Source organism: Hordeum vulgare, chromosome 4H (assembly GCF_904849725.1).
Source record: "Hordeum vulgare subsp. vulgare chromosome 4H, MorexV3_pseudomolecules_assembly, whole genome shotgun sequence".
NCBI lineage: Eukaryota > Viridiplantae > Streptophyta > Magnoliopsida > Poales > Poaceae > Hordeum > Hordeum vulgare.
This window is the reverse complement of record NC_058521.1, coordinates 241,239,171-241,266,315: the sequence shown is the minus strand read 5'-3', so window position 1 is coordinate 241,266,315 and position 27,145 is coordinate 241,239,171. Positions and strand designations below refer to the sequence as shown.

General features: G+C 50.8%; 1 protein-coding gene across 2 annotated transcripts; it reads left to right on the top strand.

Moving 5' to 3' along the window:
- The first annotated feature begins 530 nt into the window (after nucleotides 1-530).
- Nucleotides 531-27,145, top strand: LOC123448457 (F-box/LRR-repeat protein 4). 2 transcript variants are annotated; one of them, XM_045125353.1, is made up of 8 exons: nucleotides 531-919; nucleotides 1,269-1,535; nucleotides 18,728-19,134; nucleotides 19,466-19,651; nucleotides 20,358-20,550; nucleotides 20,819-20,895; nucleotides 21,025-21,175; nucleotides 26,206-27,145. In XM_045125353.1, the coding sequence occupies exons 1-8, from the start codon at nucleotides 620-622 to the stop codon at nucleotides 26,500-26,502; spliced, it is 1,878 nt and encodes a 625-aa protein (XP_044981288.1). In that variant the 5' UTR covers nucleotides 531-619; the 3' UTR covers nucleotides 26,503-27,145. The 2 variants fall into 2 exon arrangements, with proteins under 2 accessions (XP_044981288.1, XP_044981289.1); XM_045125354.1 differs by lacking the exon at nucleotides 26,206-27,145 and adding an exon at nucleotides 21,885-22,025.

The following is a 27,145-nucleotide window of genomic DNA, read 5'->3' as shown; positions in this document are numbered from 1 at the left end:
ATGTAGATACAACTCATATGAAAAAATGCATTGGCATGGTTGTATCTTAAATTATTAATGCTTCTATAATAACATGATAAGAGACGATGTATCGACATAGGACTTAAGGCTTTAATTGTTAAACTTTTTAAGGTTCTTATTATCACCTCGTATAAAGCACCTTTGCATTGAAAGAAGCTTAAGTCTTTCCCTTTTCTTGTAAAAAAAAAGTCTTCCTCCTTAACCACTCGGGCAAACGAGCTAGCACTACTCCCTCTGTTCCTATAAGTCTTTTTAGACATTTCAACAGATGACTGCATACAGAATAAAATGAATAAACCTATACACTAAAATATGTTTATATACATCCGTATGTAGTTTCCTATTAAAATGTCTATAAAAAGACTTATATTTAGGAAGGAGGGAATAGTACTGTATATTTTGTTTATCGTGGAAATTTATTATTTCCTTCAACCAAATCGAGTAAATTCAAATCGACGAGCCACCTACTACAAATACGGTCGTGCACAGTATGTTTTCACTTCCGCCGTTCTGCGGCATCTCTTCCTGTCCGCCACCTCCAACTTCTTTAAATTTCCTATAACCCACCTTCGTCGCCCTTATCTCCGGCGACGCGGCGATGAAGGGCGTCGACCTGATAAACGTGGCGCTCCCGGAGGAGCTCCTGGAGGACGTGCTCCGCCGTGTCGGCGGCGAAAAGCGCGACCTGGACGCATGCTCCCTCGTCTGCCGCCGCTGGCGCCGCCTCGACCGCGCCACGCGCCGGTCCGCCAAGCTCCCGGCTTCCGGGGTTCACGCTGACGAGGTGGTAGGCCTCTTCGTGGAACGGTTCCCGGCGATCGTAGATGTCTCCATCGACGAGCGCCTCTCTGCTGACGCCGCCGTGGTCTCCGCTCCCGCGTCTAGATCGCGCCGCCACGTGAGTGACCTCGATCTGATGGCAAAATGCGCGCCTTTTGCTGCGTGCGGTCGCGAATCGTGCGAAATATCGCTCCCTGCACTTAATTGTTGGATCGAAATCTTGAAGAACTATAGTTTGACGAAACGTGGCATCTGGTTTATCGGTGACCACATTGTATTATCTTCATTATTATCTGGTTGTACGCATTGTAGGTGGCTTGCATTTGCACCACTTGAATACATTGCAGGAAATTCTAGTGTGTACGGGTTATGGCATTTTGATCATTTCTCAAGGGACGTCGTTTGTTCACTGACTAGCAATGCTGCACAATACGAAGGATACACTAAAATACTACTTCTTGATGCAGGCGATTAGCAGTATCCCATCTGGTAGCCGTAGGAGGATGTCCCGGGTGCCGCGTTTTGCAGGGATTTTCTTCCCATTGCCATCGGAACAGACAACCAGTGCTGATGGGATAGAGAGCTTTTGTTTGACCGATTTCGGCCTAACTAGTCTCGCCAGAGGCTGCAAACGGCTGGAAAAACTAAGTCTAGTATGGTGTTCTGCCATATCTTCAACAGGCTTAGTGAGAGTGGCAGAGAACTGTAAGAAATTAACTTCTTTGGATATCCAGGTAATGCTGTGCTACTTGTTTTGCACCTTTTGCTTTGTTATTGACTTCATGGCCTCTGTGTTTTACCATGTGTGTTTGTAGAAGACTTGAAAAATCAGCCTCTCTATACTACCCTCTATAAATGACCCAACATAGAGTTTACGCGCATTGTGCTGCATTGAATGCAATGATATCTTAGGATTGTCACTGAGTTATTATAGCTTTGCTTTAATCAAAGAAAAACACTTTTGCATTACAAATTTGCAATCCATCCATTTATATGCTTGAATATTTCTCTTCACAATTTTGTTGACAAAATATGTAAGGCCCCATATGCGATACTATTCCAAATATAGACCCTTCGACCCCTATGTGGAATAGAAGCACATATGGTACCGTCGAAACATATGACTTCATAATGTACATGCACTAGCATATGTCGTGGACTTTACAAATTGAATATCATTACAACACTACTACAGAAGATGCAACATAAAGATATGAACAGGGCAATACAAGTGCATGATTCAAACTCAAATTAGTTTACAGAGGGAGTCCTAATCATCCTATTCACCTGCCTACGCAAACATAACACTACCTTGTCCTCCCCTTCGTATACTCCACGGAGAGGAGAAAGTCAAGGTACTCACACATTCACAATTTTTAATTAGTAGGTTGAAGTTGTTCTATGTACTATTACCAAGCTTCAAGTCGTCATAACCGCGGACATGACTTTTCAAAAAGATTTAACCTTGCAAGGGTGCACCAATGACCAAGTATCCGTACTCGTTTGCTCTTCCCAACTAGATGCTACGCATTATCATTGCAAATATCGGCCGACTAACTGTAGTTAACTGCTATTCGACCTCCCTACGATATGAGAAAGGCCTATTCGGCCCATTAACTGGGAGGCCCAGTTAATCGGTTTGACAAGCCGATTTATCGGTTGTCAGGCCGAATTATCGGCTGGGCCAATTAATTGGGCAGCATATTTTTGCCCAAAACTACTCTCCTATGCCAAGAATGTACAAGTAGTACTGTTGCTGTGCTGCTCTCCTTTGATGTTAGATAGTAGTGATGTACAATTATTGCTGCTGTGTTGTTGCTGCGCTTCTATGTATATCTAGACATCAACAGAACATCAAGGTAACACTCTTCCTTGTTGCTAGTTAGCCTAGGATTGCATATTTAGACACTCAGTACAATGCATGTTGCTATGTAGCCACGGATATATAGATATGACCCTAGTTAACCTACCGATAAATGGGTTACAGATATATTCAGTTAAATGGCCGATTCACCGATTAATCTCTTAGCAGCCTCCGACCGATATGGTACCGGTTACCGATACCCTGAACAGTACCCATTATAGGCAGCCATGCGATGGGCTAGAACTAGAAGTTCCGAAATGACTCAACACCGTTCTGCACACAACATACAAGTCCAGGGCCACCAGATTAGGTGTAACCCAGATCTTAAGTCTGGGCGTGACCCCAATCCGGTCCTAACCGTGCGGAGAGGTTGGTGACTAGCTCCTATTCCAAGAGTAGCCCCATGATCAGCTCCGCATTGCATACAATCCAGTTAGGAGGCGTGTAGTATAACCCCCCCTCCATTGAACTGTATGTGGAACAACCATACCGAGAAAACTAGGTTGTAGTCAGGACACAATCTGTTGTCTAAGGAAAATTGAAGAGGGCCCCCCATAAAATCTCTCACAAGCGGTTAGCGTGCTCATTCATGGAACAAAATAACAAGATCACATTCTAGGTTGGTTCAGGTGGAACAAAACACCAAGGCATTAGGCCTGGCCTCTCTCCGTTGCCATTTGCCTACCATTTTAATTATCTCCAAAAGCATATCACAAAGTGACCCATGGTAACATAAGCATAACCGAAGTAAAGCATGACATAAGACCCATGACATAAGACCTTACTCAGCATCACCCTAAGCATGCATAATAAGCAGGTTAAGCAAGCAATAACATAGGAAGTAACAAGCTTTGCTAGGAAGTGGAAGTAGAGGCTTTATTATGGCAAGATAAATGGCTTGATGGTGGATAGGTAACGTGGTAACCATGGAAGTATCGCAAAAACTATTCCAAGTAAAGCTAGCACAAGTATCCAAGGTAATGATCATCCTTGTCTGATAGACGTTAAGTTAAGCTTGGTGATAGGTCTGCTCCTCTGACCTGTCCTTGAAGGTAGGCTCATACTCAACACCGCTTCAGGACTCTAGGACTCTAAAGGAAAGAAGCTAACACCAGAAAGAAGCAAAGTACGGTAAGAACACATTCATGGTTGACGCACAAGCATATGCATGCAATACATGTTTAAGAGGATGTAATAGGAGCTAACCATCTAGGCATGTTAAATGGAGTGTTGAATCATTATTCACTAGTAGAATGATTCAATAGTGTCACTTCATGTGCAATTAAGCGTTACATTTGAATTACTACAGATCAGGAGGTATCAGTTGATTTAACATGCATGGACATGGTATAATCAGATTCCTTACATTTTTTAATAGAAATGCACATACAGTTTATTAGAAATGGATTCGTGAAGCTCAAGTGGTTGAAATAAGTTATGGAAGGGTTTTGAACAAAACAAAATGGAATTTGAAGTCCGTGAATCAACTTGGAAAACAAAGAGCATTTATAGAATCCCTATGTTGAGCTGATCAAAATAAACCTGAAGTTTGCTATATTTTGATATAAGACGCTGAAGATATAATTATAAACATTTTGAGGGTCCTTTTTGCACAACAAAAATAACAACATCAACGTCTTTAGTCCTAAACAAGTTGGGGTAGGCTAGAGGTGAAACCCATAAAATCTCATGACCAACTCATGGTTTTGACACATGGATAGCAAGCTTCCAAGCACCCCTGTCCATGGCTAGTTCTTTGATGTTACTCCAGTCCTTTAGATCTCTCTTTACAGACTCCTCTCATGTCAAGTTCGATCTACCCCGACCTCTTTTGACATTATCAACATGCTTTAGCCGTCTGCTATATGTTGGAGCTTCTGGAGGCTTGCGCTGAATGTGCCTAAACTATCTCAGACGATGTTGGACAAGTTTCTCTTTTGAGGTTCCTTTCTGCAAAACAGAAAAAACAGATATTTGGATTGCCTAAAACTGAAATCCAAGTCAGGAATGGGTTTCTCACATCTTGCTGATTGAAATGCATATAAAGTTTGTTCAAAATGGAGTTGTAGAACTCAAGCTATGATTTACCAAAGTTTGAAAGGCTTTTGAGCAATTTCAAATTTGAATTTAAAATAGAGTTCAAATTTGGAAACCAATGATAGATTTGAAATGTTCATATTTTCCTGATCCAGATAGATATATAGTTTGTCAAATTTGAACAAGGGAATTAAAAAATACAAGCATTTGAAATTTGAAAGTATATGAATAATTTTGGACTTTTGGGTGCTTATGCATGCGTTGACGCAACAACGGGCGCAAAGGCGTTTATCACCGAGGCGGCTGCTAGCCAGATAGAATGTCGTGTTAGGCGTGTGCGTTGTCAGCACCGGTCGGCCTTGGACCGACATGTATGTGAAATGATTAAATCACAAAAAAGGGGGTGTGCTTATGAGTGATGCATGAATCAAACCTGCGACCTGCAGTTCTATTTTGAAAGAACGGACCAAATGAGCTAGATGTGTGCGAGTGATGGGAATGAGATCTCAATGGTTCAACCCGCGACCTGCAGTTCTATTTTGAAGGAACGAACCAAATGAGCTAGATGTGTGCCAGTGATAGGAATGAGATCTCGTTGGTTTTGAACCAACTCGCTGATGTTTCGCCGGCGTTGACCAAAACAGAGGCGGATTAGCTCATCGAAACGGATTCTTCGATGACCAAAGTGCTTCGTAGTGTGCTCCTTCGAAAGAGGGAAACGAGACGCTTCCTTCGGTGCCACACGCGTAACCAAATGACGATAGATACGTCGCCGACGATGGTGAAGTGGAGGAGCTGTCGGGTGCGTGCACTTGTAGCACCCCAGCCAAACCCACCGGTTCCTGGTGGTTGTGCCTGACTACCACGTAGGACTTACACTGGCTCCGCAAACCAACAATAGGCTTTCCTATGCACTTTGTCCTCAAATTCCCAGCCGATCACCTAGGATCTAGGACAAAGTGTTCACTCAGGATCTATGTGCACCCGTGATCAACTTCCCTGTCGGTCACCCATCCTTAAATTGCTCCAAGACAAGCACACTTAACTTCGAGGTTCCTTATTGGCTCTCGAAAAAGAAGGTGCACCTTGTTGATATTGGTAGTCTAACATTCATATTAAGCCAGGATGTCAAATACATCCCCACTCAAAGGACCGACGTCCTTGTAGGTCCAACAGGAACGTTCCCTCTTGGCATACATATGTGCATCCAGTCCGGCACATGCGGCATGCCATGTGCCAAGACAGGGCACACCTGACCCGCACACGCCCATGTAACCCCGAGGGTCGGCTCTGTCCATTCAAGGTGTCAGCAGGAAGCATGAGATGGCCGAGGCCTCACACGCGTGTTCCACGACTTCGGCTTCTCCTCTGCCTACTGGCCGGAGGTTGAAGACAAATGTGCCCTTGTGGGTTGGGTAGGTTTCTCTCTTTGGCAGGCTTCTCCCATGGGCCAGGCTGCTAAATATGTAAGGTTTTCCTCTTTTCTATTTTCTTTTGTTTGTTGTTATTTCAAATCTGTTCAAATTTATCTAGGGATCCAAATAAGTTCCAAACCTTCTGAAATTTAATGTGTCAACTATGGACCCTTCCAAGTTTAAGGGGGCAGCCCGGTGCATGTAGCTCCCGCTTGCGCAGGGTTCGGGGAAGGGTCCGACCACTTTGGGTCTATTGTACGCAGCCTTTCCCTACATTTCTGCAAGAGACTGTTTCCAGGACTTTTTCCAGGACTTGAACCTGTGACCTCATGGTCACAAGATAGCAGCTTTACCACTGCGCCAAAGCTCCCCTTCGGACCCTTCCAAGTTTACATGTGAAATTTTAGGAATTTTGAACTATCTATTCTAGTAACGCCCAATTGTAACGCTCTAATTGTAACACCTCATCCAAACCCACCGGTTTACCTGTCAATTCTTGGTCGTTGCGCCTGGCTACCACCTAGGATCTAGATTGGCCCCATAGACCAACACCAGTCTTTTCTACGCACTTGTCAAGCCCGCTTAACTTTGAGGTTCCTTTTGGATGGGCTCCCGGAAAAGAAGGTGCACCTTGTTGATATGAATAGTCTATCATTCCTATTAAGTCAGGATGTCATAGCGGTGCTCGGTGCTAGAGCTCGAGATTGAGCTCGGAAACATTCTAGATTTAGACTAGAGACACATACAAACTTGATGGTGCAAGCAAGTAGAGGACCATCGGAACTACTCTGATGACGAGGTGATGTGGCGGCGGTGTTTGGCTAACATAGCAAAAGATGCTAGAGGATGAAATCGTGCGCGCAAGGAGAGGGGTTTTCGAGAGGAGCTCACCACGAACACAATGGCGTGCTCGGCTAGCCGGGAAGTGGATGAAGTCGCTGGAATTTGACAAAGACAACGATGGCCCGAATAGGAAGAAGATGAGGATTCCGGCGGCTGTAGATGATCTCCGGTCGAGGCAGGCACATAGGGGAAGTAGTCGACTTCACAGTTCTCCTGGACACGGCGGTGAGGCTCAAAGACGACAGTGTTCATGCAGGCAGGAGGTTCGTCAAGATGTAGAGGGGCAAGAGGTTTGTCAAGAAGGTGAAGAGGTGGTATGTGTGATTCACCGCCTCCTATATTCCACACCGCAACCTGACGACACACAATGGAAGAAAATATTTGTGAGCAAATGCACAAAGAATGGCAAGGTATGCAAGAGGTTTGTCAAAATGTAGAGGGGCAAGAGGTTTGTCAAGAAGGTGAAGAGGTGGTATGTGTGATTCACCGCCTCCCATATTCCACACCGCAACCTGACGACAAACAATGGAAGAAAATATTTGTGAGCAAATGCACAAAGAATGGCAAGGTATGCAAATTAACGATTGATAGTTGCAGCTGCGAGAATCCTATCTCCCAAAAGTTGGTGAACCATTTAAAGTTTGAAACTATGATCACCCTAACCTTATACACTATTGGGTGGATCAAAAAGGAGTAAATATGAGGATCACCAAACAACGCACCCTGCCATTCTTTGGGCAAGCATTATCGATCAAATGTGTTGTATGATGTAGTTGATATGGACGCCAACCATGTTCTTCTTGGGTGACCTTGGCAATTTGATGTGGATACTACACACAAGTGCAGTAAAAATTCTTACTCCCTCATTTGGAACAAGAGAAAAATCATTATTCTACCAAACAAAACTGATGGTAATATATGTAAGGAAGAGGGGAAAAGTATGTTAACTATCTCCCACACACCTCTAATAAGTTTATGGAAGACTTGAAGGAGGCAGATTTATGTGCTGCATTTATTGTAAAAGGAGAGAGCACCCTACTGTTGAAATTCCAGCAAAGGTACGTGGCTTATTAGCAGAATTTCATAACATACTTGGAGAGCCACAAGGCCTGCCATCTATGTGAGGAATTCAACATAGAACTGTCTTAATTCCAGGAGAAAGTCTTCCTAATCTTCCACACTATCGAATTCAGCCCAAAAGAACATGATATATTGAAGGAGAAAGTGGAGGAATTGCTGCAAAAGGGGCACATTTGAGAAAGTATTAGCCCATGTGCTGTACCAGCCCTGCTCACGCTAAAGAAATATGTATCTTGGCGCATGTGTATGGACAGTAGAGCCATTAAAACAAGATCACCGTAAGGTACAAATTCCCTATTCATCGTTTGGATGATGTTGGATCAGCTTAGTGGAGCAAGAGTGTTCACAAAGGTAGATTTAAGAAGCGGATATCATCAAATTCGTATCAGACCTGGGGATGAATGGAAACCAGCCCTAAAGACAAAGGAAGGGTTGTTTGAATGGCTAGTCATGCCATTTGGATTCTCAAATGCACCAAGTACCTTTATGCACTTAATGAATGAAGTCTTTCAGCCCTTCTTATCCACTTTGTTGTGGTCTATTTCGATGACATCTTGATCTATAGCAAGGATGAGGATGAACACTTTGATCACATTCGGAAGATCTAGAAGTACCAAGGGAGAATGAACTCTACGTCAACTTGAAGAAATGTGTTTTCCTGTATCCACAACTTATTTTCCTATGATTCGTCATAACATGCATCGGTATTCATGTTGATGATTCTAAGGTTGAAGTAAGCCAAGACTGGCCAACTCCGAAGACCATTTTGTGGTAAGAAGTGTTCATGGCCTTGCAATGTCAGCACTATCATGGCACCAATTATTGACTGTCTGAAGAAAGGAAAGTTCCAATGGACAGAAGCGACGCAAGCTAGTTTCGTTGAGATCAAGCAAAAACTCTCACAAGCTCCTATCTTGGTGCTACCTAGTTGCAACAAGACTTTTGAGTTGGAGTGGGATGCAAGTGGAGTAGGCATTGGAGCTGTTCTATCTCAAGACAGGAAGCCATGAGAAGTTAAGCGAAGCTAGACAGAAATGGAGTATCTATCAACAAGAATTGTATGCCGTTTTCAGGGCTTTGAAAACTTGGGAAGTCTATCTGCTGCCTAAAGAGTTCATTGTTTATAGTGACCATCAATCTTGAAGCATTTTAGAAATCGAAAGCATGTTGATCGCATGCTAGCAAGATGGGCAACATATCTGGAGGGGTTTAACTATCTCATCATGCATAAATCTGGAACAACAAATCGGGTGGCCGATGCTTTGAGTTGTTGTGCATGCCTCTTGACTTCTTTTGAGGTTGAACTTCCAGGCATGGATCAAATAAAGGAGTTGTATGAGGATAATAAGACTTTGGCCGTGTTTGGGTAAAGCACATCAGAGGCCAGCCATTAGGTGATGGCCATTTGGTGCAGGATGGCTATCTCTTAAAAAATGATCGTTTGTGCATCCCAAGGCGTTCTCTGCGTGACGAACTAATTAGGGAACTCCATTCAAGTGATCTTAGTGGCCATGTTGGATGGGACAAGACTATCACTAACCTGGAAGCTCGTTACTTTTGGCCACAACTAAAGAGAGATGTCGGAAAGTTTGTTCAATGGTGCCCCATATGTCAAACCTACAAAGGCCAAGTCCAGAACACAGGGTTATATATGCCTTTGCCCATGGGAGGACATCTCTATGGACTCCGTCTTTGGTTTGCCAAGAACAAGATGAGGGAGTGATTATCTAAAATTACTCATTTCATCCCATGCCGCAAGACAACGGATGCTCATCATGTGGCAAACCCATTCTTTCTTTCGGTCAGACTTCATGGAGTTCCAAGGTCCATCATCTCAGATTGTGATAGCAAGTTTCTTGCTGCATTTTGGCTCACTTTGTGGAAGCAATTCAATACTGGATTAACCACAAACAGATGGACAAATGAAAGTGGTGAACAAGTTTTTGGGTAATCTGATCCGTTGCATTTGTGGAGAAAAAGAAAGGGGCAATGGGATTTGTCTTTATCTCTTGCAGAGTTTTCCTACAATAACTCCAAGCATAAGTCCTTTTTCCATTGTCTACACTAAAGTTCCAACACATGTGGTGGACCTGGCATAAGTCCTTTTTCCATTGTCTACACTAAAGTTCCAACACATGTGGTGGACCCGGTGAAGCTACATCAAGGGGAAACTCAAAATTATCATTATCATTTGCTGATAGTTACACTGAGTTATGTGATGATCTACCTCTGAAAAAAGGCTGCCTTTAGGTATTAAAGGGAAGCTTAGGCAGCGAAGTTATGGGCCATTCTCTATTACGAGGAAGATAAATGATAATGCTTATGGGATAGATCTTCCATCCAGAAGAAGCACTCTATGAAGATAACTCGAGGTCGAGTTACAAACAACCAGGGGAAAATGATGAGAAATAATAGACGAGAAAAATAAAAATAAAATCATATGCCAAATCTGTTTGGCTACTTTTAGATACTTCTATTGTAATCTAGTATTTCTTTTCTTTTCTCAACCCTAGCTACCATCTTATAGTCTTCTAGCTATGAGTAGAATGGTGAATCTTAAGTAATGTTTTGTGGATGTTCTAGCCATAAGTAGAAGTGACATGTAAAGGCTTCCCAAAGCCCTATAAATAGAGGTCCTCACCTCTAGTTTGTAACGAGACTATGTACCCACTATCTATAACTGAATTTGTTCTTATCTAAGATTTTGGACTAAATCTTGTGCTCAAGGAGTTTTGGATTGAACTCCTGCTGTCATATCAGCCCTATCTCCGCCTTTAGAGCAATATCTAGCACAACACGTTGAAGTTGTTCCTGCAACACTTGTGCTGTACACATTGTAGCACCAAGGTGGAGTTGCTCCTCCACAACCTTGTGCTGCTTCAAGGAGAGGAAAGGAAAGAGGGATGGATGAGGATGCCACAGACGCCGAGGGAGGCTTTATATGGAGGTTGTGATGGCGGGTAGCAGGTGGCCGTCGCCATCGTCTCACGGCGTGTGCACACACTCTTTGTTGCGTGCGATGAATTGAAACAGTGATGACGCTTACAGTTTTGTTGGTGGGCTGGGCTGGCTCAGGTAAGTGAAAGGTTGGCCTTTCTGTTTTATTCCTTTTCTTTTTCTATTTAGAATAGGAAAAGAGAAAGAAGAAAACAAATGGATGGCCAGAGATGACATAAATGATGGAATATTTTATATAGGCCCTATGATTTATACAAATGCCAAGAGATGAAATAAATGATGGAATATTTTATATAGGCTCTATGGAGAAGTTTGAATTCAAATTCATTTGAATTTGTTCAAATGAATTTGAACTCGAGGTGCAATATTGAAGTGTGCAAAATTTGTGAGAATGTTATGGAAGGTTTGGAACGTGATAAGGAAGCCATGTGCAAAGTTGTGAAACGGTTGGAAAATTTAAATTTGAAAAGATTCAAACCATTTGCAAATTTGATTTGAATTGAAGCAATTGTTTAAAATAGTTGCCGAACTTGAAAAATGTTTTTGAAACCTTGGATATGTTTTTCTTTTTCTTTTTCGAGAAAACGCAAAAAGCCTTTGCGTTTCATTGCATTGAAAACGGGGGGGGGGGGATACATCCTCCTAAGAGGCTAGTACATCGGTGTTACATATTGATCAATGGACGTCCCAGGAAGGAGGCTGGGTGATCCTAATCCCTTTAGCCCCGGCCTTAGCCCAACTTTGGGATTCGTCCTTGATCTTGTCAGCGAGCTCAACCAGCGATGGGGTTACATGGTCAAAGACACACGCATTTCTATGCTTCCAGATCATCCAAGGCACCAGGAGTGCTACCGAAGCCAGCGCTTTGCGGAGTGGGTGTGGCGTGGCATCTCTAGCCCGCAGCCACCAGTCTTGGAGCGTGGCATCTTGGTTTGGCACCGGAGTCGGTAGGCGCAGCCAGGACATGACCTCATGCCAGGTCTCCCTCGCGAATGGGCATGTGAGCAGCAGGTGCCGTATCGTTTCCGGCTCTTGATCGCAGAGGAGGCACCGAGGGTGGTGTGTGAGGCCATGGCGGGCGAGACGCTCTGCAGTCCAGCAGCGGTCCTGATTGGCGAGCCAATGAAAGAACTTGACCTTCGGCGGCGCCCATCCCCTCCAAATCAGCTTCCACAAGCGGCAAGTGATGGATCCGTGGAAGGTGGCCCGGTAACATGACCTTGCTATGTAGTTGCCGTTGGCCGTCCACTTCCAGATTAGCTTGTCCGGCTCGGTGGAAAGGGTGGTGTGGGACACAAGCAACCATAGTTGGAGGTTCTGCCCAATCTCCTATAGGCCAAGGGTGCCGTGGATATCCCGCGCCCTCCGCCACCGTCCGCGATTTCCTGCGATTTTTGGGGATGCACATGTACAGCAAGGGCGCGTGCTCGTGGATGGATTGACCGCGAAGCCAGCGGTCCTCCCAGAAAAGCGCTGTCGTTCCATCCCCGAGCAGCATGGTAGTAGAGGCGTGGAAGAGGCCGCGCTCCTCGGGGGTGAACTACAGGTCCAGACCATGCCAAGCACGGTCAGTGTCCGTCCGCGAGAGCCATAGCCATCTGAGCCTGAGGGCGAGCCCCGTGCGCTCAAGGTCGCGGACTCCCAGTCCACCATATTCGATCGGCCGGCAAACCCGACGCCAGTTCACGTGTCAGTGCCCTCCGTGGGCGGCCTCGCGGCCGGCCCAGAGGAATCCGCGCTGAATCTTCTCGAGCTGCTTCAGGGTTTTCTTCGGGGGCGCGAGGGCTAGCATTTGGTGGATGGGGATGGCACTGAGCACGGACTTGACGAGCGCCAGCCGCCCGGCCTTGTTCATGAGCCATGCCTTCCACGACGGGAGGCGGCCAACCACCGTGTCCACTAGTGGCTGCATCTGGGCCGCGGAGGGGCGGCGTGTGGAGGGATGCCCAGGTATGTGATGGGCAGGTCCGTCGTCTGGCAGCCAAGTATCTCCAGCGAGTCAGCAGTCGACTCGTCCCCGTGCAGCGCCCTAGCAGAGCTCTTGCCGTAGTTCACATGTAGGCCGGAGGCAGAACCGAAGACCGCCAGGATGCCCTTCACGGCGAGGACCTCATTGGTCGTGGCGTGACAGAACAACATCACATAATCGGCGTATAGCGAGATGGCCGGAATATCACGTCGAGGGTGGAGACTCCGGAGGATGCCGGTCTGGAGTGCCCGTTGCATGAGGCGGCTGAGCGTGTCGACGGCCAGGACGAATGGCTGCGGAGATGTCGAGTCACCTTGTCGCAGCCCGCGGCGGTGCCAAATCGGGGGTCCAGGCACTTCGTTGAGCAAGACGCGAGTGCTGGCCGATGAAAGGAGGATGGCCAGCCACTCCTGAAATCTTGCTCCGAACCCATATTGGCGCAGGACCTCGAAGAGGAAGGGCCAGGATATGGAGTCAAAGGCCCGGGTGAGGTCGAGCTTGAGCATGATTCTCGGTGCACCCAGCTGGTGCAGCAGCTTGAGAGATTGCCGGACGAGGATGAAGTTGTCGTGGAGCGTGCGTCCGGCGATGAAGGCATTCTGGTAGCGGCTCACCAGGCCGTTGAGCTTCGGGGCTAAGCGTAAGGACGGAACCTTCGCGAAGAGCTTAGCCACAATATGGATCAGGCAAATCGGCCGGTAGTCACTAAGCCTGTGGGCATCGGCGCGCTTCGGCAGGAGGGTTAACAGCGCTTGGTTGAACTTGTGGAAGTCGCGCCCCCGCAGCGCGTAGAGCAGCTCGAAGACCTCAAGGATGTCCTGCCTGATAATGCTCCAGCAGGCACGCAAGAACTCCGCGATGAAGCCGTCCGGCCCTGGCGCCTTGTGCGCGGGCATACGCCCGACTACCTCCTAAATCTCCTCTGGGCTGAATGGCACCTCTAGGCTCGCCAGGTCAGCGGGCGTGATGAGATGCTCGAGGTCCAGCGTGTGGGCGCGGTCGGGGGCTGTGCCCAACAGCCCGTCAAAGTGCGCGAAGGCCGCCTGGGCCATCTCCTCATGCTCGCAGAGCATCTGCCCATCGACAAGCAGACTATGCACTCTGTTCTTCTGCCGGCGATATGTGCATTGCCTGTGGAAGAAGCTCGTGTTTGCGTCGCCGTCCGAGAGGGAAGATAGGCGAGCTCGCTGCCGGGCAATCGTGCGCTCAAGCGAGGCCAAGCCAAGATAGGCCATCTTGAGCTGTTTGCGCAGCCAGTCTTTCGGGGAGTGAGCACGCGAATCTTCATCGCCTGGTCAAAGCGCAGGATCAGCTCGCGGGAGATGGCGAGTTTGTCCCTTATGTTGCCCGTGGACTTGGCGCTCCAGCTCGTGAGGGCGCGGCCCGTGGCCTGCAGGCGCCTAGCCAGCCGCCTGAAGGGGTATGGGTCAGACACCGAGCCCCAGGCCGTGGCAACCGTATCGTGGAAGCCGTCGAGGCGCATCCAGTACTCCTCGAAGTGGAAGCGTTTGTGGGCCGAGGGCATGGGCGAGCAGTCCAGGAGCAATGGGCAGTGAAGTGATCTGATACGACGGATGCCAGGCAGCGGAGGTGACACTCGCCATGACTGTCCTCCCAGTCTGCGGTGCAGAGCACCCGGTCGAGGTGCACGAGCGTAGGGGCGATTGCTCGTTGGACCACGTGAAGCGGCGCCCATTGAGGTAAACCTCCTTTAGAGCTAGGTCGTTGATGGTGCGGCGGAATCTGCCCATCATGCGATAGTTCACGCTGCCAGAGCTTTTGTCCGAGGCTCGGCAGATTAGGTTGAAGTCCCCGCACAGCATCCATGGGCCTGGGCTGGCAGCGCGAATGTCGCGCAACTCCTGCAGGAACAACAACTTGTCCTGGTCGCTTTGGGGTCCATAGACCGTGGTGAGCCACCAAGGATTGCCACTGGACGCGCGCACCTTCGCAGTCACCGCGTGCTGCGTGAACAGGAGCTGCGTGAACAGGAGGTCGGAAATCGTGACAACCCTGGTTTTCCAGGCGAGGAGGATGCCACCACACGTACCATTGGCTGGGAGGTAAGTGGAACCATCGAATTCGGACCCTAGTGTTTCCAGCACAAAGTGTTTCCAGCACAACGGACAACGAGAGCAAAGCCATCTTAGTTTCTTGGAGACATACAATGGACGTGCGGGTGGTACAGAGAAGCGAGCGAATGGTGCAGCGCCTAGCGCGCAAGTTGAGGCCCCTAACGTTCCACACAACAATTTGTAGGCCGTGATCCATGAGCAAGGGGTCGACGGGTGACGATCGGCGGTGCTAACTCGCGCAGGCCATGACATCATTGGGTGTAGCCAGGCATGCGGGGATCTCCCGGTCGACTAGGGCAGCGATGGCTTGCAGGACAGACAGCTGAATCGGCGTGGCGAACAGGTCTTCGTAGGTCTTCATCTCGGCGGCGGAGATGGGCTGGTTGATGCCGACAATGCCGAGAGTGCGAAGGATCTGCACTTGGGCTCTCCTCTCGGCCCTTGGCGATGCCGCAGCAGCCGTTGAGGCAGCAGTAGATCGCCCTCGTCGGGGGCTGAAGTTCAGGGGAGGCCGCGGCCGCTTCCTAGGGGATGTGGCAGGGTGGCGTTGAGCTTCTTCGTGGCTGCTGCCAAGAACTCGCCCAGCGTCCAGGAGGGACCTGTGGCAGGGTGGCGTTGAGCTTCTTCGTGGCTGCTGCCAAGAACTCGCCCAGCGTCCAGGAGGGACCTGTGGCTGGCTGGCTGCGCGGCCGTCTCATGGTGATCGGAGGTGAAGCGAATCTGCTCGGCGTTGGCGCGCGAGACGCGGCATCAGGGGCGCCACCAACGTCGCGACGCGCAGGCCGCTGCAAGATGGAGAGCGGTGATGGGCCGAGGCGGCAAGTGGCCTCGCCAGTCGTTGGGGGGGGGGGCGAGCCTGACGGGGGGAGGCCCATGCGTAACTGGCTCGAGGGGAACATGCTCGACAGGGGACGGCCCAGATGCGGGCGGGCAGGTGGGCGAGGGCCTAGGAGCAACGACTGGCGCGGCGGCAATGGCATCCCGGTTTCCCGCCCGTTCCGCAGCGACGCCAGCGCTGGTCCGCGGTGTCTGATCCAAGACGCCAGACGGGTCCCGCGCAACAGGAGTGAGCGGGGCGCTGCTTTGCTCCGACCGAACGACACGCATGACTGGCGCGGTGGGGTCCTCGTGCTGCGAATCAGGGACTTGGTTGGGGAACGAGGAATCAGCCGACGCAGGAGCGGTCCCGAGCGCATCCACTTCGGGCGCGAGAGGGTCGCAGGAGCGAGCGGTCCCGAGCGCATCCACCTCGGGCGTGGTGGGGTCGTGCGGATTTGAATCGGCAGGGGGGATTTGGGCGTCGACAGCCAACCGCGGCTCGCCAGCTGTCACCGAATCAGAAGCCGCCCTGACGCCGCCCGAGGATTGCGCAGGCAGGTACGCAGGGGCCCCCGCCGAGGCGCCGAAGCTCCCTTTTGCAGGCCGATGATGCGTTCCTTGTTGCCTTTTTGACGCGCTGACGAAAGCCTGCGGGCCCCTGCGGCTTGGGCCAGGCCAGCATGCCCAGCCTGGCTGGACGAGCATCTTTCGGCGGCGCCGCCGTGCATGGCGAGGAAGCCGCCGTGGCGGTTCCATCAGCGCGGCCGGGGCGGCGCTCACGCCAGGCCGGTGCGTCGATGGCCATGCCATCCGCGTGGCCAGCCAGAGCCTTGTCGGTGCGCCTGCGCTTGCGGCCGCGTCGGCGCGCGCGCCCTGGAGCGGGTCCCTGGCCACGCCTCCCGCCCTCACCTGCATCGTCCCCATCAGGGCCTTCCGCGGCCTGAGCAACGTCCGGCGTGGTCCTGATCAGCTCTGCCTTGGTGAGCTCGATCGAGATGGGGTAGGACAGGGTCTTGATGGCGGGGGCTTCCAAGGGCACACGGGCGGGCAACTGCTCGACGATTGCCAGCACCGCGGCGCGCCGGATGTCAGCGGGGTCGCGCGCGCGGCCGGAGAGGCGGAAGACGGCGAGGTCGTCGCGCGAACGCGTGAAGGATGCAGCCGCTCGATCCAGCAGCTCGCGCCCAGCACGTGCTCGGCCATGGAGAGGTGACACGCGTGGGCGGGAATGCCGCGAAGCTCCAACTCCACGCGGTACCCAAGGCCATCGGCGTTGGCGTGAGCCAGTTTGCACCATGGACGCAACGAGAGCGCGAAGCGGGGCGAGCAGAGGAGGTATTCGCTGTTGAGCCGGCACATGGTAGCCAAGGAGGAGAAGATGATGAGGAAGTCCTCTGGATGATGCGCGTGCACGGTGAGATCACCCTCGGCGTGGTCCAACGAACTCAGGAGCAGCTCAGACTACCTCGGCTGAGGAGATCCGCGGCCGGTTGCCCGTGATGGTGGCCACCATCGCGCGGGCGAGGACCAGCTCGGCGTCGTCCATCTCCACCGTCTGCGCCATGATGACGCGCGCGGGACCATCGCAGGGCGACTGGCCGGCCGGAGCCAGAGGAGGAGGGGGTGACTAGGGAACGACGCGGGGCCGCGCGGCGGGGGGAGGGTTTCTGGCGACGATGCTGCGAGGAGGGCGGGGCTGCACGGCCGCGTCCGCGCGCTGGGACTGCCGAGGCGCATCAGCAGCGTGACGGCCACCGCAGGCGCGGGAGGCATGGCCGAAAACGAGGCAACGGCGGCACCGGACGTCGTTGGGGCAGTCTCGCACGCGGTGCCGGTGGTCGAGGCAGCGGTGGCACCGGATGTCGTTGGGGCAGTCTCGCACGCGGTGCCGGTGGTCGAGGCAGCGGCGGCAGAGACCGGCGACCTCCTCCGGGGTCGGGCTGCGGCGACGCGGCGAAGATGCCGGGCTGGGGGGGGGCGTCTTGGCGTGGGCGGCGATGGCGATGCCTGCGACAGGGCTGCTGGAAGCCGTCGGCATAGAGCACGGGGCCTCCCGACGCGCGATGCACCTCCGAGCGGGGGCCAAGGCGGTCCTTGATGGTAGGGCGTGCGGCAGGCGCGGCGCGCCCGGGGATGGCGATGCCTGCCGGCGGGGCTGCGGTGATGGCGATGCCTGCGACAGGGCTGCTGGAAGCCGTCGGTGTCGAGCACGGGGCCTCCCGACGCGCGATGCACCTTCGAGCGGGGGCCAAGGCGGTCCTTGACGGCAGGGCGGGCGGCAGGCGCGGCGCGCCCGGGGATGGCGGCTGCCGGCGGGGCTGCGGTGGGCGGCGACACGCGCGCGACGTCTCTGTACGGCCGCGTCGAAGACTCGCCCTCCGAGCTGCTCCAGCGCTCCCCGTAGGAGACGCGCTTGTCGGAGGGGGTCGTTCGGCGGTCGACAGGGTCAGCGGCGGTGGCGCCCATAGCGCAGGGCCTGAGGGGGAGCGGGAGCTGGACGGAGCGCCGGCGAGGGCGGCGGTGGCTGCGGGGCGGCGGGGCTAGGCTAGAGGGTGGAGGCGCAGGGAGCGGGAGCGGGAGCGTAGCGGAAGCGGAGCGGAGCCATCTTCTCAGAGACTCCGTTTCTCATCTACTAAACCTAAAATCTCATCACCTTGGATATGTTTAATATGTCACATATTGCTTAAAAGATGAATGACATTGATGATGACATGAAATGCAAAACTATCTATTGAATAAAAGAACAAGGCAATGCTAGGGTTTGTTGCACTTGGACTGTTACAAAATACATACAATTTTTTTCTTGAGCTGTCTCAGTAGTCAATTCCTACTTTAGGACAAAATGTGAACGGAAACTTATCTGCAGGCTTGCTATATTGGAGATCCAGGACTAGTTGCTATTGGGGAAGGCTGCAAGCTACTTAACAATCTGAACTTGCGCTATGTTGAAGGCGCAACAGATGAAGGCTTGATTGGATTAATAAAGAGCTGTGGACAATCACTGCTCTCTCTTGGTGTTGCTAATTGTGCTTGGATGACTGATGCATCTTTGCTTGCTGTTGGATCCCACTGTCCTAACGTTAAAATCCTGTCACTGGAATCAGAACTTGTTAAGAATGAAGGAGTGATTTCTATTGCTAAAGGATGTCGCTTGTTGAAAAATTTGAAGCTGCAATGTATTGGTGCTGGCGATGAGGCCCTAGAAGCTATTGGTTCATGCTGTTCGTTACTAGAAGTTCTATCGCTAAATAACTTTGAAAGATTCACGGACAGGTACTCAGTATATTTTCACTTTAATCTGTTGAGGCACAAACTCCATTTCTGTTTCTTATGTTTTTTGTTGTTGTTTATTAAATTTCTATTTGAATTTTTTAATATATTCTGTCATCTTTTATATGATTCTCAATTTGATGAATGCTACATTGTGGGTGTTGCTGAAGTACTTTACTAGGATTTAGGAATTCATATTTGTTGTTTCCCGTTGAATTGGATCTCTTAACTTTAGGTATTGGTTCTCTGTTAATTCTTGTTGTTTCCAACTTTTGCTTTTCTGTTAGTTTTGTAGCTCTCCTGATGGTTTGCTGACTTCCTTTTGGATCTGCAGGAGCCTTTCTTCCATCGCGAAAGGGTGCAAGAATCTTACAGATCTTGTTCTCAATGATTGCCTGTTACTAACTGATAGAAGCCTTGAATTCGTAGCACGCAGCTGCAAAAGAATAGCACGTCTTAAGATCAATGGTTGTCAGAACATGGAAACTGCTGCACTGGAGCACATTGGACGATGGTGCCCGTATGTTTTCGTTGCGAACTCCATCTGTTAAAAGTTTCCTTTCTTCAATTGACGTTTTATGTAGATTGATTATCCAATACTAATTAAGTGGGATGTAATTCAAGTAAGGGAATTAGTATGGTACAAAGAATTTTTGCTAAAAGGAATATGTTAGAAACTGCGTCTGTGAAATAACTGCAAGCTGGTTTGCTATATGACATTTACAACAAAAGCATGGGCTGTCCTAGTTTGCAACTGTGCGAAAAGTAATAATTTCACATTACTACGTTTGTGTTATTAAGGTACCTGCACTTGTTAGCTATATATTGTTACAATATATGTGGATTGCACTAGCCCTTTCCATCAGTTTCGACTTTTGGTTGTGTTGGCTAGTGCATGAAGCTTAACATGGTATCAGAGCTAAGGTCTTGAGTTCAAGTCCTGGTTTATGTAATTTATTAAAAAAAATTGCTGGTAGCCCCCCTTTGTGTCCACGTAGAGGCCTCTTGAGTCATACGTGAGTTTCTCGCGCCGTCGCTCTCTTTCGGTTGCACGTGTTGACTTGTCTTTCCCGTGATACGTGAGAGGGGGTGTTACAGTATATGTGGATTGCACTAGCCCTTTCCAGTTCGGACTTTTGGTTGCGTTGGCTAGTGCATGAAGCTTAACATATATGATTCTTCTTTTGTGTATTAATGGTACATGCCTTCTCATCTTATGAAAGCAGGGGCCTTTTGGAACTGTCTCTAATTTACTGCCCAAGGGTCCGGGATACTGCATTTCTGGAGCTTGGTAAAGGCTGCACCCTTCTCCAGTCTCTTTATTTAGTTGACTGTTCAAGAATAGGTGATGATGCTATATGCCACATAGCTCAAGGTTGTAAGTACTTAAAAGAAATTTCCATTCGGCGTGGTTATGAGGTAATTTCCAAGTCTGCATCAATTTAAGACTAGCATGTATGGAGACAGATGGGACCTTTTTGCATATGTGCAATTTATGGTCTAATTCTGTTTGGCACAGTTTTCTGCTTTATACCTTCTATAGTTCTATGCAATTGGTTGCTTCTGAAATGCATTTCTGGAGTATGATATAGGGCGTGTTTAGGTGGAACATCGTGATCTGGTTAGATGTGCATTTGAAGTCCAGAACCCTGATTTGTTTGGTTGATTGAATTCTTTTGGTATGAAGGTAGGAGACAAAGCATTGATATCAATTGCTGAGAATTGTAAATCACTTAAAGAGTTAACGCTCCAATTTTGTGAGAGGTAAATACTACCATTCACTTATCCTGTTTATTAATTTATCTGTCCCATGTATATCATTTTTTGAAGAACTTCTCCATGATGATATGTTGACATCTCAGTTTGTGAATTTTGTTTCAACTTTCTTTTCAGGGTATCTGATACAGGGCTGGCTGCAATTGCTGAAGGTTGCTCTCTTCAAAAGTTAAACTTATGCGGGTGCCAATTAATCACTGATAATGGACTGGCTGCCATTGCAAGAGGATGTGGTGATCTTGTCTTTCTGGACATAAGTGTTCTCCCGGTACATACTTTGACACTGAATTTACTGTACTATCAATCATCCAAAAGTTGAGAATGAGAATGGCCTCTAGTTCACTTCTTCAAAGTTGAAACTAGGTCTGGGAAACAGTCCAAAATTGGCTGGTAAGACCATTTAGCTTGATTTCACAAAGGGAAAATGTGCTCTTCGTGATTTGATCCGACACATGGTCTTTCGTGGTGTGGGAAACCTGTTAATAAATTGCCCTAGCACAAGTCATTAGGAATCTGAATTAAAATTATGTCCATTTTTTACCCGAAGAAACCAGAATGACAGTATGATGCTAAAGCTTGACTGGATACAACCCAGAATTGATCTTACATCCAGGTTCTGTTATATAGGAAACTTTGAGGTTACCCTTTCTTCATAATTGTTGGTTTTAGATTTACAAGTTAAATATACTTCCTCCGATCCGAATTAATTGAAGCGGCCTCTATACGATGTAAATTTTACGTTGTATAGAGGCTGCGTCAATTAATTTGGATCGGTGGGAGTATTTAAAAAAAGTGAAACATAAAAAGTATATGTAAACAAACAAAAAACAAAAGTTTTTGTAGCTCAGGAAAATATGACAGAATTTGAGATACTAATATGAGCTGTTCAAATATGAAGTATGTTGGTCATCAAAAGGAAAATGATGATATGAACTCTTCTGCATCACCCAACATACAAATGTTGCCTTGCATGCTAGGGATCAACAATGCCTCAGGGAAGCGCCTGCGTCGGCCGGCACTGAACTTCTCTCCACGGCGGGGCCGATCTGCATCTTCTTCGGCCTCCAAGACCGCTGCTCCTCCCACAGCTAAGCGTCGGGCGCAGGTGCAGGTCCTCCGCACCCTTGACATCCTCGGCGTCAACCAGCAGATCACCGCCGCCGAGATGCGGGCCTACGACGGCATCTTCGCCGCGCCCATTCCCCGGTCCGTGCTCGCTGCGATAGCAGCGCTGGTCGATCGCGAGCTGCCTCCCCCCCAAGGGACGGCGCCGACCGCGACCACGATGGATGGCGGCCCCATCGCGATCTAATCGCCGGGTGCTACTCCTGTCGAACATGTTACTATGAATTACGACCTCAAACTTGTAATTTGGAACGCCGGCGGCTTGAACGCGCGCGCTCGTCGCACGGCTATCCGCTCACTGATCTGTACCACCGAGGCATCCATTGTTTGCATCCAAGAAACTAAGATGGAGTTCATTTGCTCGTCGACCGCCCTCGAGACGCTTGGCTCCGAGTTCGACAAATACGTCTTCCTGCCGGCAGCCGGCACCCGCGGCGGCATACTCTTGGCCTGGAAGAGTCGGCTCGTCACCCTCTCCAATCAGTCGCTCGCCACGCACTCTCTCTCAGCCCAAGTAGTCATACCTGGCGCCCCCGCCTGGTGGCTTACCGTGGTATACGGGCCCCAGGCCGACGCGGCGAAGATCACCTTCCTACAGGAGCTCCGCGACGTGCAAGCTGCCTGCCCTGGGCCATGGATGCTCTGCGGGGACTTCAACTTGATCTATCGCGAGGAGGACAAGAACAACCGCAACATCAACCGCCGCATGATGGGCAAGTTTCGCCGCCTGATCGACGACCTCGCGCTCAAAGAAGTCTACCTCAACGGCCGCCGGTACACGTGGTCAAACGAGCAATCACCGCCGACGCTCGTGCGCCTCGACCGCGTCTTGTGCACCTCCGATTGGGAAGAGCTTCATGGGGAGTGCCACCTACGCTGCCTCGCGTCGGTCATCTCCGATCATTGCCCTCTGTTGCTGGACTGCTGCCCCCTGCCTCGCGCTCACCGACGTTTCCACTTCGAGCAGTTCTGGCTACGCCTAGATGGCTTCCAGGACGTGGTGACCATGGCTTGGGGCTCCGTCACTCACGGCGCCCCTTCCAGCGCATGGTGCTACGTCTCCAGGCCACCGCCCGCGCGCTCACCAGCTGGAGCGCCCGCTCGGTTGGTGGTGTCCGCCTCAAGCTTGCCGTCGCGCGGGAGTTGATCTCCCGTTTCGACAAGGCGCAAGAGGACAGGGCTCTCACCCCCGACGAGAGCTGGCTGCGCTCCCAGCTGAAGGTCTCCTACCTCGGGCTTGCCTCGCTCGAGCGCACCATAGCCCGCCAGCGAGCGCGGGTTACCTCGCTCAAGGACGGTGACGCCAACACCTCCTTCTTCCACCGCCAGAGCACCTACCGTCGCCAGAAGAACAGAATCTACAACATCAGCATCGACGGGCACACGATCTCCAGCCACGACGACATGGCGGACGCGGCCTTTGCACACTTCGATGGCCTGCTTGGCAACGCCGTCGACCGCGAGTGCTCGCTCCATCTTGACGAGCTCATCGAGCCCGCCGATGGCCTCCTCGCTCTCGAGGAACTGTTCGCTGCCGACAAAATCTGGAACGCTATTCAGCGACTCCCCACGCATAAGGCGCCGGGCCCGACGGCTTCACCGCAGAATTCCTACGCGCTTGCTGGCCCACGGTGCGGCAAGACCTCGTGGACGTCTTCCAGCAGCTCTACGACATGCGCGGCCGAGGCTTCGACCGTCTCAACCAGGCGCTGCTCACCTTGCTCCCCAAGCGGGCCGACGCCGCCACCTTCGGGGATTACAGGCCGATCAGCCTCATCCACCTCGTTGCCAAGGTGTTCGCCAAAGTGCTCTCCCTTCGCCTCGGGCCTGAGCTGGATCGCCTCGTCAGCCCGAACCAAAACGCGTTCATCCCTGGGCGCAGCCTCCACGACAATTTCGTCCTCGTCAAGCAATCGGCGCGGCTTCTCCACCAGCTCAAAGCCCCGTGCGCCCTCCTCAAGCTAGACCTGACCAAAGCTTTTGATTCGATCTCCTAGCCCTTCATCTTCGAGGTGTTGCACCGCTACGGTTTCGGCACCCGCTTCCGAGCTTGGCTGGCTATCCTGCTATCCTCGGCGAGCACCCGGGTGCTGCTCAATGGCGACCCAGGTCCCCCGATATGGCATCGCCGAGGATTCCGGCAAGGCGACCCGCTGTCCCCAACAGCTCTTCGTGCTTGCCGTCGACGTGCTCGGCCGGCTAGTCAACCGGGCTACCTCACTGGGCCTCCTGCAGCGACTACACCCGCGGCATGCGGGTACCGGCGATCTCGCTGTACGCCGACGATGTCGTGCTGTTTTGCCACCCTTCTCCGGGCGAGATCACCGCGGTCAAGGGCATTCTGTGCCTGTTTGGCCGCGCCTCCGCACTCCACGTCAACTACGCCAAGAGCACAGCGACGCTCATCCGCTGTGACCAGGAGGCTGCGACCACGGCAGTGCAGCTGCTCGGCTGCCCCGTCGCCGAGCTCCCGATCACCTATTTGGGGATCCCGCTCACGATCCGGCGACCGACGGCGGCGCAGCTACAGCCCCTGGTAGACAAGGTCAGGGGCCAATTGCCGTCACGGAAGGCTTGGCTTATGAACAAGACTGGGCGCCTCGCAATGGTGAAATCTGTCCTCTGCGCGGTCCCTATTCACCAGCTGCTTGTCTATGCTCCACCCAAGAAGACCATCAAGCAACTAGAGAAGATCGAGCGTGGTTTCCCGTGGGCTGGCCGCGAGGCTGCCAATGGGGGTAACTGCCACGTGAACTGGCGACGCACATGCCGCCCCATTGAGCTTGGAGGCCTTGGCATCCCAGACCTAGAGCGCACCGGACTGGCTCTCCGCCTGCGATGGCTTTTGCTCAGCCACACCGACCGAGACAGAGCATGGAGCGGGCTCAACCTGCAATTCTCGGCGGACGAACGCGCCCTATTCTTCGCCTGCACCACGATGTCCCTGGGGAACGGCCTCTCGACCCTCTTCTGGGTCGATAGTTGGATCGGCGGCCGTTCCGTGGGTGAGATAGCTCCGCGGCTCCTCGCCTGCATCCCTATGCGCAAAAGAAAAGCGCGGACAGTTGCGGAAGGGCTCAATGCCAACGCCTGGGCTCACGACATCGAGGGCGCTCTCGGTGTCCCCGAGATCGGCCAGTACATCCGCCTCTGGCACGTCATCGAGCACACTACCCTTCTCAACACGCCTGACCGGCTCTCCTAGAAGTGGACTACGAATGGCTCTTACTCCGCCAAGTCCTGTTACAAGATCACCTTCCAAGGATCCATCCCCAGCGCCTCTTGGAAGCTCATCTGGAAGAGTTGGGCTCCATCCCGAGTACGGTTCTTCCACTGGCTCGCCGACCAGGACCGATGTTGGACCTCCAACCGCCTAGCACGCCGCGGGCTGCAGCACCACGACCCCTGCATCTTGTGCAGCCAGGACCCCGAGACTATGGATCACTTGCTGCTACGCTGCCCCTTCTCCAGGCAGGTCTGGCAAAGCATCATCGTCTGGCTCCGCTTGCCCTGCGCCGCTCCCAGCAACGAGACTTCCCTTCTCGCCTGGTGGCACCGAGCCAAGCGAAGCATGCCGCACCCCATGCACAAAGGCTTCGTCTCCGTGACCCTGCTGACCCCGTGGATGATTTGGAAACACCGTAACAGCTGTGTGTTCGAGGGCACACAACCCTCGCTGCACGACCTGATCGTGAAGATCAAGGAGGAGGCGTCCCTCTGGACCAAGGCAGGAGCGGCCGGTCTCCGTATCATCTACCCACAGACCTGGGATGTACACTAGTCTTAGGCTTTCCTTTTCCCAGCTTTTCCCCTCCTAGGAGGATTGTAACATAAACTCTTCCTTTTCAATACAAAGAAACGCACGCATCTCACTGCGTTTTCTCGAAAAAAAACAATGCCTCAGTAAGTCTGGTTGCCTTCAACCGTCCAACGCGAGGGAACAGCAGTGTCTTGTGTAAGTGCCGCATTGCAAATTTTAAGCCACTGAACTGGAACCGGCACTGTGAAGTAATCCAGCGCTAATCTTGATAGATTGTGTTTATTTTTGAAGAAGTGGAAAGGTCCATGTTACAGTTATTTTGTATTTTCATACTCAGTCCTCCACCTTTAGAAAAAGCTTGCACAATTTTCCTCTTGTATTATCTTTGTTGATGATTTGGTTGCAAACTGCAGATGACAGGGGACATGGGGCTAGCAGAGATTGGCCAAGGTTGCCCCCAGATTAAAGACATTGCACTCTCGCATTGCCCAGGGGTCACCGATGTTGGTCTGGGACACCTGGTCAGGGGGTGCTTACAGCTGCAGTCATGCCAGCTGGTGTACTGCAAGCGAGTGACCAGCACCGGAGTAGCGACGGTTGTCTCGAGCTGCTCTAGATTGAAGAAGCTCCTCGTTGAGGAAGCAAAGGTCAGTGAGAGGACACGTCGGAGGGCAGGACCCATCTTATCATTCCTCTGCACTGGGCTTTAGCTTTATAGCTTCACGAGGGAGGGAGGGAGGGAGAGATAGAGAGACTCCTTTGTTGTTTTATAAAGCGGCTGCTAAAGAAAGAAACTACTTTGTTGTTTTACAAAGCGTCTGCAGTTCATACCTTACAGTACCTTGAGCAAAACAAACAAAGGAAGAAATTCTAGTAAAACAGGTGGATGGAGCAGACCTCCTTGTGGGTTTGTTAAGTTGAATTTGGCGCTTCCTTTGATCATGATTTCCTCAGAGGCATGGCGGGGGCGGTTCTTAGAGATGATAAAGGAAGATTTATTGCTGGCGGAACTGGAGGATTGATTGATGTGCTAATGTTTTGACAGTAGAAGTGTTAGCTCTAAGGTTTGGATTACTTCTTACATAGAGGATGGAATGCAACCGGCTTATTATTAACTTCAAAAATATAGAAGTCATAAATACAATGAAGAATGGAGGACAATCGACGGGAGCTGCGGCAACAGTCTTCAATGACTGTTATTTTTTGGCTTGTGATTTTTCTTTTGCTAGATTTGAACATTGTAATAGAGAAGCAAATAAGGTGGTTCATGAACTTGCTAGGATAGCTAAATCTTCCGTCACGAATGATGTAACTGATACTTTCAATTAATAAAGCTTACCGTTTATTCCAAAA